The 12381-nt window shown below is 37.0% G+C and overlaps 1 protein-coding gene across 1 annotated transcript in view; it reads left to right on the top strand.

The window, feature by feature from the left end:
* The window catches only part of LOC118813629 (membrane-associated guanylate kinase, WW and PDZ domain-containing protein 3), a 92646-nt gene that overhangs the window by 23786 nt on the left and 56479 nt on the right, over positions 1-12381 (top strand). Inside the window, exon 3 of the mRNA XM_036579069.1 lies at positions 3772-3888. Within this exon, the coding sequence (XP_036434962.1) occupies positions 3772-3888 (117 nt within the window). The remainder of the gene's footprint in view (positions 1-3771; positions 3889-12381) is intronic.

Here is a 12381-nt window from a genome sequence, read left to right as displayed (position 1 = left end):
GCAACGGAGGAACACATTTGTGGCAGGAATTTGGGTAGCTCAGTTATACTTGGGGTTTAATATCTAATGTCTCTCAAGAGGTCAGTAGAATTTTTTGAGTGCTTTAACATTTAATACAGCCACAGCTTCTCAAAAGTGACACTCAAACACAAGGATAGCATAGACAAGATGTAGTTCTGTAGGCCTAATTTATTTTGACAAGGTCATTGAGAGTTTGCTAAACATGATCAAGTGGATTTGATTTTGTCTGTACCCGCAGGCCATGCTTCGGCCACTGCTGTAATGGATGTGTTTGCATGGAACAATATGTCACACCTGACCATGACTCCCCCTGCCTTCTCAGCTCAGATTGATGACCAACAGTTCCTCAGTAGTCCCCTTAATCGCTCTCTATCTCTCCCTCTCCTTCTGAATAAATATGTGGCCATCTCTCACCTCTCTAACCCTTGATCCGAAGGTCACTGTTACCATAACTACAATACTGATACTGTAACTTGTTGTGCTTCATCAAATAGCTTATATATTCTTTAAGATTAAGCCAGTCTATGCATGCATCCTTTTGTGTGTGAGGCCATGCATTGTATCGCTTTTGTACATCAACCCAATGTTCCGGACAAAATAGCCTTTTCTAAATCTGGTATATCTATTTTAGTGCAGATCAATACGTATTGTCTCTGCTGAAATTCATCTAAAAGGTTTGTTTTTTGGTCATAGCTACAGAATCATTTAAGTTCATGCTGTGTTTCATTTTAACTTTTGTGCTTTATTGTATGGAAAGATTTTGATAAGCCAGTAATAGTTAATTAAGCTGAATTAAGGACATTTAAACAAATGGCCAAAAGGCAAACGGTACAACAGAATGATGGACCAGAATAGTATTCATTAAGGTACCAGTGTTTTGTGTGTATCTTTGTGTCTCAGTATGTCGGGCTGATGTCAGAACTAATGTTCTATTATAGCTATGAAATATGTTTTATTAGCTGGGCTGATGTTTTGTTGGTGAGGGGTGGGGTCAGTGCATCCCGGTGGCTGTCTGTCATTGTGACGGGCGGGAGAGGCACATGGGTGATCTTTAACGGCCAAGTGGCTTGTCATCAGAGCCCATAAAGCACTCCAGACCAAATGAATAGCTCAGCCAAGCTGAGTGGAGTGTTGGGCTGCCGGCAGGCATCTCTGAACTGTAACCTAAGATGCTGTGGGAGTGTGCACGTGTGTGTGTTTGTTTCTGCACATGTTCATAATGAATCTTAAAGGGCCCATATACTGCATTTTTCTTGTATTTCAGTTTTTTCCCTTAAGAAGTTTTAAATATCAAAAATGGTCAGAATTAATTTTTACTTGACCACTTTTTAAGCTCTCTTCATCCCTGAAAATAAAACAGGCTGTTTTTGTTACTGTGCCTTTAAGACTGAAATATGATAACTGAGCTCTGCTCTGATTGGCTGACCTGTATTGTGACCATAGACAGTATACATAAACTGGATCCAGTCATCCCTGCAGTTTTTGATGGGGACCAGGTGAGGTCAGTCGTGTCGCTTCCTTTAATCTGCTTCTCGTGCAGTGGACGGCGGGAACGTGTAAAACTGTGCAGGCACCCTAATAACGCAAATCTCCAGCATGCAGTGCGTCTACTGTTTATAGAAGCATTTTTACAGTTGTTTGTACCGTAGAGTTGTCTGTACCTGAGAAAAACAGAGCAGGAGAAGTACAGCACAATAAACACCAATGGGCCCAACTAGACATGTATTACATTACTGATTATTATAGAATTAACAAATACATAAATAAATGAATAAAAATAATTGTAAAAAGTTATTGTGGTAATAATAATAATAGTAATTATTATATAGTGAAACTGCTCTGTACTTTGTATTATTAACGAATTTCTACTTCTAATGTTGAAATGTCTCTTTGAGTTGTACATTTATCACAAAACTTTCTGTACTGTCATGGAAAAATGTTTATTTTGAAGCTATAAAGTGACTGACAGGCCTGTGGATAAAATGTCGGAGAGTCCAGTCTCTCTAGAAGAGGACAGGGTCATAAGGTAATCTAAAAGACTGAAGACAGCCCAAAATGAATAGAAGAAAAAAAAAATTACGGTCTCCATGGTGTCTGAAGTGAAGTAAATGACGCTTTTGGTTGCTTTGTCCTGCGTTGCTTTCAAAATCCTTTCATTTACTTACATAATTACCAAATACATGATCTATCTAACAATTTACAAATGCTACACAGTGCTGCAAACTAGGAGAGTGCTGCTGGTTAGCATTAGCTGTTAGCATAGCTAGCATGATAACAGCTCTGCTCACCACAGAAGATGTTAAATTCTGTCTACCTAAAGCACAGACAAAAGTTAAGATTATTAAAAATAATGTTTAAAATCTGAGGGAGTAAAGTCAAGCAACCACCGAGGGAACAGAAACATGAGATTAAAACTGTTTTGTGGTGTATGGACCTACAGGTGTATCAGGTAGCTTAAACAGATTTAAAACAGTCCACCCATCACAGTACAGGCTTGATTTTACTAACTGGTGCGCTGCTGGCACAAGTTTAGATGATAAAAACTGACAGAGCAGAAGTCGAGTGAGTGATAGAATGCCGAAATTTTCGTATTTAGTGTGTCCACTTTTTACCTTTATTACAGTTTCCATTTTTTTTGGGAGACTTAATTTCAGTTGATCTTGTAAAAATGTAACACTGTCGTGTGTTGTTCTGAGGGAAACTGGAGTTTTCCACTTTGCTGTTTTGTTAATTTGCTGCTCGTTGGTTGATCCATAGTTCTCCCGCGATCATCGTCCTGCATACTCTTCTAAATTAGTGATACTGATGGCATCAGCAATGAGTTTTTCTTGTAAATGATACTTAAGACTCTGGTACTCCAGTGATAAACAAATTCACGTTATGGCAGTAGCTGAAAATAACTCAGAGGGAGAGCCATTAATGGAAGTCGCCATTCAAAAGCTGCATTTGAACTAGAGTGCTTCGGTCACAAAGTCAGTCACAGCAACTTACAGCAAGTGAGCAGCTTTGCTTCAGGGTGGATTAACAGAAGGCTTGAAGGGTCAGACTAGGGGAACGCTTAAAATTGTTAAGAAATGAGTGGTGTCAATCATTTATCGCATTGACATCAGCTAGAATCCCTAGCCTAGTTAGTGATACAGCCGCGCCATCTCTGCTTTCTTAGTCATGTCCTTGGCAGTGCGTTCTTGGCAACGTGCTTATGTGTGCTCATACAGGCACTCATATTTCGGAGTAGGAAAGGATAACATGCTCCAAATATGAGCAAAACCGTGACATTTCAGTATTCAAATACTGGCACCTCAAACAGTTAATGGAGTATCTGAGTACCCCTGCATGTCTCTTTTTATTGACACATGACGCCATACTGAAAAAGTAGTTTTATTGGTCTTTTTTTCTGTGCTTCTTTTCTAACTTGTTTACGTGAATTCAGCTTGCACTGTGTCTGAATTAATTCCTGCTTCCCGTTGGTTGATTATAAAACACCTTTAAGATGTGCAAAGGTTAATCAATACTGCCTCCAGAGTGCTAATGTGTGTGGGTATATGTGTGTGTGTGTGTGTGTGTGTGTGTGTGTGTGTGTGTGTCTATGTGTCTGCATCTTTGTGTTTTTGCAAGCTTTCAAGTTTGCAGGTTTAGAGGTTGGTAAGGACACTGTTGCATGTGTGAGTGTGAATGTTAATTTCTGGGACACATTTTCATTTTGTTTGTTTATGGAATCAAAACAACTCTCTCTTTCTCTCTCTCTGTCAGGCTCAACGCTGTGTAAGGATCTGAGGTTGTACCTGAGTAAATGTTTTACGCCTGGATCCATGGACAGTCAACTTCAGCAGGTCATACGAGAAAATCTCTACCTGCGTGCTGTTCCCTGTGAGTCTCTCATACACATACACACATGAACATACACATACTTACATAGAGGAGAGTAAGGCACGATCTAATACAACCTAATTTGTTTTTTGCTAAATAATTTCAAAAGTATTTGAGCAAGATTTGTACATTTTATTTAAGTAGTCTATGCATCTCTGCGACAAATGTAGATTTGGGTTTCCAGCACCTACACTGTAAAACATAATGATAGCACTAACTTAATTATTTTGCTTTACTTTACCGATTTGTTTAAATTACTAATACAAATCTAGTAACATATATTGTTTCTTGTATAATCCTTATATAATGTTACTTGGGTAAGTCCTACAGGCTGAAAAGTCAGCTTCCCAGCATTTTTAGCAGGGTTTGTTGGGTTCTGTTAAATAAATTTTTCTCATTTTTAATTTATAAATATAATTCTCTTTGCAAATTATGCACTTTTTATTTTTAATAAAAAATAAATGTTAAATGTGAAGTTTGGACGCCTTTTACATGTTTTTTTTTAATCTCACCATGATGATGTGTTTCAAGCCTGTCATGATGAATGATAACATAATGGCAAATATGCATTAAATTATTAGAATTCTCATAAATGGGTGAATCTGTTCTTATCTAAGCCATTTATTCATTACTGCACAAAACAGTCCATTGAATATAATGGAGCTGTTTTAATTGATGCCAGCACCATGTATATATATTGGGCTGTTTGAGTTAACTTCACTTGCTGCAGAAGTGTGAATCACTGAAAATTAGAAAGTAACTCATTTATAAACTCATATATAAAGTTATATAAGCTTGAACCTGTTAAGTAAAATGATTTTTAAAGGAAAGTCAACTATTTTAAGTTTACACTGTACCATTTATAATCAGTTCAGTGAAAAGCGTCAGAATGCAAACATTACATCTTACTTAACAAACTAACAGTTGGAGGGGCTGATTGTAAGAATCTATTAAAACAAGTCTAGTAAATTGATGCAAACACAATTAAGTCAGTACAATTTTGTGTTCTTTGAACCAGATGAGATTTCCAACAAAAATACATAAAAATATATTCATCAAAATAAATATGATTACTGAAAAGAGGCTGTGTCAAATGTGGCTAATTGATTTTAAGTAGAAGAGCCAATATAAGTAGTATGCAATGCATATGTATATCTGTAGTATGTTTTTAATGAACCAGCACATAAAAACTTCCAAAACATCAACTGTTTTGAATTGATGTGGAGGGATATAGACTTCTCTCATTGTTTAGTTTAGAAGGCTTAGTTGTAACACTGTGTTAAAACTAACCCTGCCATGTGGAGGCTGTACATTAGACTGGCTAGCTCTCACTGTGAATTGTTTATAAACTTCAAAATGGTGCTGTGTTACAGCCACCAAGAGGGTGATAAAATAATATAGATGTGAATAATTCTGTGACTGATACAGACAACTCAGTTATCAAAAACACTTACGATGAAAAAAGTTCAATCTTGAGACATATCTATCCGATTGCTGTAAAAATTTGCTGATGAAGTTCTTATGGGAATACATGCACATGACTAAAAGCACAGTGAACTTGAATCTGTTTCACTACATAAAATATCCATGTTACATTTTATGCTGCCTTAGTTTGTGCCCTGCTCTCCACGTTATAACCTGACACCTGAATACATTCAGCAGCACATTTCAAATAGTGCTTAGCCATGTAACAACTCTGCAAGTACCAAACATGATCTTGTCTGCATTTTTAGGCGAGATGTGCTTGTGGTTAATGTCTGAGGTACATCTCACAAAAGGTTGTGTTAAAAGTTTCACATGTCTACAATTTGTGTGAAACAGTGTATAACATATTTACATAATTTCTTGCGTGATCTTTACTAGGCATGGTTCCCTAGCTTATATCTGACACACAGACTCTTCAGACTGGAAGAGTACGTGGCTGTCGCCAAGAAGCTAGTTTTAATTGGTGTGAGATCCGTTCTTCAGAAAGCTGCCACTGACACCTTTGCAGAAAGAGTGTGCAAAAAGACAGAGGGGAAGAGGAAGAGGAGAGAGAACAAGGAAAGAGGGCATTTTCAGCGAGGAGTTGGGTTGCCAGATTTCAGCCATGGCAAAACTGTGCAGGCCGTGGTAGGGTGTGGGGTGAAAAGGTGGGACAGGAATGGAGGATGGATGGGTTAGAGAGTTGGAGGAGGTGTTCAGCAAGCATCCAATTTGTCTTTATCGCATCAATATGCAGATGCATTCTGTCATTTCTAATGTTTTTTGTGTTTTAAATGGCCCATATAAGGAAAAACTGAATGTTCCTCATTTTGTAATGAAAGCATGTGATTCACTATGTACATACTGTTAATCTTACAAAAAATACCATTTATTCCTCTGCGCATACAGTCCAAACATGGAAACTAAACTGCTAAAACAGTGCATTTTGAATTCATATCTTTTATGATATCCTAAAAACCAACATATTTACACGTCTGCCTATGGGCTGATTTTTTTATTTTTTAATGGGGCACAGTACAGGGCAGCCAATAACAACAGGGTTTATATACATATATCAGTTATAAAGGCCCTTTGTCAAAAACAGTCATTGTGAAAAACAGTCAGTGAAAATTGCCAAATACCTGTAAATCTAAATGAATTTGGTATAAATCATTGAAATAGCTTGCAAATTCTCAATACTGATCAAGATTTATGTTTGCCTATTGAAATTATTTTGAAACCAACTAAACTGACTAAGATTTGTGTCTGTTATTTAGGTAGATCTGGATGGTATTTAGGTGCTATCTAGCAGAGTTCCAGTCTGACTCATTTCTCTCCTTATCCGATATAACATTACAACACATCTGTCTCTAAAAAGGTTGCCACCTATCCATGGGGTTCTTTTGGATTAGGTTGCCTGTTTTGGAACACAAAATGTCCAGAAATCCAAGCATTTTCATATGTTAGTATTTCTTAGGAAGTTTAAACTACTTCCAGTCAAACCATTTGTCCACGTAGAGACAATCGTTTGGGAAAGGTGCCCTGATGGTAATACACTAAATGGCGAAAGTATATGGACACTAGACCACCTATATGAGCTTGTTGGAAATCCCTTTCCAAAACCATGGGCATTATTTTGGAGTTGCGGACTATTATGGACTCCATTATTATGGAGTAGACCATTATCACTCCTCTAAACTTTACTGTTATCACTATGCATTCTGGTAGGTGGTGTTCTCCTGGCGTCAGCCAAACCCAAATCATCCAATGATACAGGGTCCAGGGATTTCACAGGGCTGAGGTGGCACACCTAAACTCTTGGCCTCAGAAATTGAATAAAAGAACTATGTAAATGAAAGATCATACCTGAATTTATAGTTAATTATAAAATGATTACAGTTGTTAAGGATTTCAATTACTTTACTCAAGTACTTGTTCGAAAACGCTAACGAGTATTGGAAACTTGTTAAATGCTCTTCGGGCCAGTCTTAATTTAGAATGAGATTCGACTGGACATTCTAACGACAGCACCAACCAGACACCAGACAATGACACTCAAAACTGAGAGTACCAGCGGAGTGATGTATGAATGAACTGTAATCAATGCTGTCGAGATGTCTTTTTTTTTGGTTCCACTTTCTTTTTGTTTCTTTTCACCCTCTATCTCCTCCTCTAACCCTTCTTTGTCTCTCACACTTTCACATCCGCCCTTTTCCTCACCATGCTGCTGCCTTTTCTCTGCTCTCACTCTCTCCCTCAGTGCTGTGTTTAACCCTAATTATCTTTTAGGTAATTTATTTGACATTTAAATCATCACATTAAGATGAGAGACAGATTTGGATTAGCCGCTATCGGAATCATAATCCGTAATTACGCAGATGGAGTTCTGCCAGTTAATAAAGAAATGGAAACATAGCTCTGTGAAAATGCTGGAAAATCAGAGATCTTCTCTCTTGCACGCTCTCTCTTCCCCTCTCTCACCCTCCCTCTTTCTTTCATGCTTCCCCTCTTTTATCTTTGTTCGTTCTGTGCTATCAAAATAGTGCTTGAAATTCTGAGAACAGAACATTAAATGGTGAGAGCGCTACATTAATCTGAACACATAATGACAGTCACTGAGTACTCGTTAAGACTCTGCTTGGGAGCACATATTTAGCTAAATCCAGTCAGTATTGCCCTTTACTCTAAGTATTTAAGTACACCTGGCCTCATTTGTCAAATGTAAGCATAGATTTTTGCACAAAAAAGCATATACAGCTACCTGGTGGGATTTATCAAAGTCATGTAAAGCAGTGATGAGAGAATAAAAAGGCCTCGTCTGGTGTGAGATCTCATCTGAGCGTAAAGTGCCTAAGGCACGTTCATAGTGATGAACTACCATATGCATCAATTTACTGCCATTTTTAGTGAAAACTTCTCACATTGAAATGCACAAACTAGAACAGCCCCGTATGAGAAACAGAAGGGCAAACCTTTAGATGAGGGAAAAAGCGCAAACCTGATTTTATAAGTGGCTTGTATGGGCCATTTTTGCACAGTCATTCCATAAGCTTATTAATATTAATTGCGTTGAAGCAGTGGACATGATTGAGTCAAATATTTGGTGTGACCAAATGCACTTAAATGCAAATATGCTGCAGATGTACTGTGTGTTATGAATATAGCAGGGATGCTAAGAAAGGCCAAGCTAAGAATCGACAGATTTTTTTTCTAAGTACAGGACTGGTTTTCGAACAATGTATTATTTTTATTTTGGCTGATCTGTGTTGTAGTTTTGTAATGTAAACAAAATGAGACAGGTAAGTACACTTGTGCTATATTTGAATGCTTCAGCTACACCTGTACCATGTTGTTGCATAATTATGCATGACTTATGCTAAATAGCTAGTAGCCTCTTAATTTCAATGTAATCAAATGTTATTTGATTCATGTTATTTAAAAATGCTCAGTTCAAAGATAAATATTAATTCAATGGCGTAGGAAATTGTAAAGCAGAGATTTGCTTAAAAACCTTAATAAAATATGTCCCTCACCACTGTAGCTTGGTGAGTAGTTTACTTTATTGTAGAATTACGAGGCTGTGTCTCTTTGCAAGTTGTTCTGTTCAGGGCACTCGCTAACATTGCTAATGTTGACATTGGTTGAATGGGAAGAATTTAACCTGGTTGACTTTTTCTTTCTTTTTTTTGGTTAAAAGAAGCTGTTTCCTCTGTTTTCCTGCGCTGCTCTTTACTGGCACATTCAATCAGCCTCACAACCTGGTCAGGACTTTCAGTCATTTTTAAAGACACTTTACCACTGACTTCCATGCATATTTATTAGCTTATTATTTACATATTCGAGGGCAGTTGCACACCTTTTCCTTACATATTTATTTATTTACTGTGCTATGTGGAATTTATTATGAAAGTATCCCACTGTCATTTGCAACTTTCCATAGGAAAAGAATGTACACAGAATTTAGAGCTGTTACAAAGGTTAACACTTATGTTATGACATTTATAATGACAACATTCAACGTATGTGTGAAGATGCTCACTATCGATTATATTTTATAACTGAACAAAATAACAAAATAAGTAACTAAAATCTTTATTGGAACAAAATAAGTATGTAACATGTAATGAGTGTGTATAGAATGTGATAGAATGTCCCTCTTTGGTGGTGTGTCGTCTGACCTCCCTAAACTTTAAAGGAGGTTCTTTACACTTGCAAATCTCATTTGTAAAAATATACAAAAATCTAAAGAAGCATCAGTTGAAAGGCTCTTTAGGGAACCAAAATAGGTTCTACTGTGGCATTACTCCAAAGATTCCTTTGTGGCATCTTTTTAGAGTTTATTACACACTTCTGTAAATTAAGAATAATTCAGCCAGCTTGGACTGTAGTGCATGTAGTTACTGAATAATAAGTCAGTAGATCCAATAAGCCTGGACATGAACTAACAAGGTGAAACAGATGAAACTCATTTCATTTTGAATTCATTCTAAAATGACTTAAATAAAAAAATAAAAACACTATGCATAAAACTACACGTGTCCATCAGGCTCTTTTTTTTACGATCAGAGAGCGCAGTAGGGGATTTAAAATATGCATTATAATCATGCAAACTGATTACCAACTAATTGCCAGTGCATTAAGGTAAATTTGAATCAGTGAAAGCGCTTGTCTGATTGTAAGCAGGTTTGATAACTAATGAACCTTGTGATGTGCACAGTCACTGATTTCATTCTCACCCTGCTCTGTTGCTACCCACACAGTTCATTCTGCGGACATGCAGACATGTAGTCCACTCTGCCCTGGCCAAGTCTGGTGTGTTTGTGTGTGTGTGTGTGTTATAGAGACGCGACTCCGGTAATCTCTGGTTTATACTGTGAAGTAGGTCATGTTGAGCTCGATGCTGCCCACCGCCTGCCAAGCCCTCACCCTATTTGCTACGAACTCACCCCCACACATGCATGCACACACAAACGCACACATAAACGCTGTTGGCGGTGTGTCTTGAGCTTTGGCAGTGGAGAAATGTTACCATGTCTTAGAATTTGACAACATACGCGACAAGTGTCTGCTAAAGTGTAAATATACACATACAAACGATGCATTCATGCATCTCAGACACGCTGATCACCGCCACAGACATGCGCACATGTGCTGAAGACGCAGATTGCACTGTCCTCATTTTCTCTCCTCTGGGGGTCGTTGCCTTCAGTCTGAGTCGTGATGAAGTCGTGGAGGTCGTAAGGAGGAGGGGCGAATGCCTCCTTCGCCACAGCTGCCTGCTTCAGCGCATGCAGGGCATCGCTTAACGTTGCTAAATTTAGTTAAAAAAAAAACAAAACACTTGTTTGGCCTAACAGATTTGTTTACAGATGTTTCCCACAGCTGTATTTTATTGTTGCGGAAGGATGGGACTAACCCAACCAATCTGAGTCCGTTATATAAATGATGTAATGAATTGTGGGCCCACAAACAGGCTGAGGGTTTAAGAGGTTACCAGTAACGCACTGATCTGATTTCTGATCTAGATCAGTATCAACACTTATGTTGATTATGCAGATTGATACACGTTTGGTACATTTTCTTAATCATAGTTGTCAAAATATTGTAACCATTCAACCAAGTTTATAAATCTTACAGAACAGTGTGATTAAATAATTTTACAATCCTAACAAGAATGTTGGTATATGACCATTAAAAATATGGATTAATAAATATTTAGTGCAAAGACAAATGAAGAGTTTCATTCAGTGTTTCAGCTATTATTCTTTTCAATCCTCTTGTTGTGGATAGAATGGATGTGGACCATTCTACCAAATTAGTTTCAAACTTCGGTTCCCAACCCCAAAAAACCCTATTTTAAAAAATATACTCAGACATTTTATATTTACAAGGATTATGTAAATGTTATGATCTATTTAAACCCAAGACATTAATAGAAATAGTAATAAACTAAATATATACAAGATTATTATTTATAGGGTGCTTTCTATTGAGAGGTAGCTGTCACAAACTCTAACCCCTTGAGAAACTTGTGAAAATAGTACTGACTAAAATAGTCATTTTTTTGTTTTGTTACAATATTTTTTTAAAGATCTTTTTAAATTTATTTTAAATTAAAGTTGAAAGAGTTAGATTGATCATGAGTGTAATTTTTAAATAAAAAACTTTATTCAAAAAATGTCCCATGTTTTTATGTCACTAGGAAACATAAACATTTTTTAGTCCATAGGCAGAGCCTTATTTTTGCTGCAAATGAGACTGCATCCCTCTCCCTCATGGCCGCGTATTGTTCAGATAGATCACATTAGTTTGAAGTGAATGTGTCCCAAAGTCTGGAAATCAAATGCTGTGTACTTGTATATAGCTGAAATGTCAATAAAGCCTCTTGAATTTGAACCTCTTGAAAATTGGTGTGTAACAGTATTGATTGTCACACTTTCTTCAATTAAGTAATTAAGATTTTTGTGTTTTAATAAAATTATTATGATTTTACTTGTGTACACTTGGCCCTGCGATAGACAGGCAACCTGTCCAGGGTGTATCCTGCCTTCCGCCTAATGACTGCTGGGATAGGCTCCAGCTCCCCCAGAAGGGAGGAGCTCTATCCCAGAAGGATAAGTGGCTTAGAAATTGTGTGTGTGTGTGTGTGTACTATTCAAAGCTGTGTCTGCTAGCCATGTACTGGCTAGCATTTTTGAATTATACTAAAAATAAGCTAAAATTGTCACTACCAAAACAGTCACTACTGAAACATTTGATAAAGTTTCAGAAGTTTTATAATTGTTTTGGTTGTAACAGAATGAAATGTTCACTTAATTATTTTAATAAAATTAACATAATTAAGGCACAGGGTCATCCAAAGCAAAGTGATTTTAGTATAAAGCTCAGTCAGGTAAAAGTCTGAAATATGTTTTCAACTCTGACTACCAGTTTGGTAGAATGATCCATGTGCAAAAGTGTAGAATGAACTTCAAATATTATTTTTTTTACTACTAGGGAAGGGCATTTCAGTCAAATTTGATAAAAAAA

This window comes from Colossoma macropomum, unplaced genomic scaffold, assembly GCF_904425465.1.
Source record: "Colossoma macropomum unplaced genomic scaffold, Colossoma_macropomum, whole genome shotgun sequence".
NCBI lineage: Eukaryota > Metazoa > Chordata > Actinopteri > Characiformes > Serrasalmidae > Colossoma > Colossoma macropomum.
This window is presented reverse-complemented; position numbering and strand designations above follow the sequence as displayed.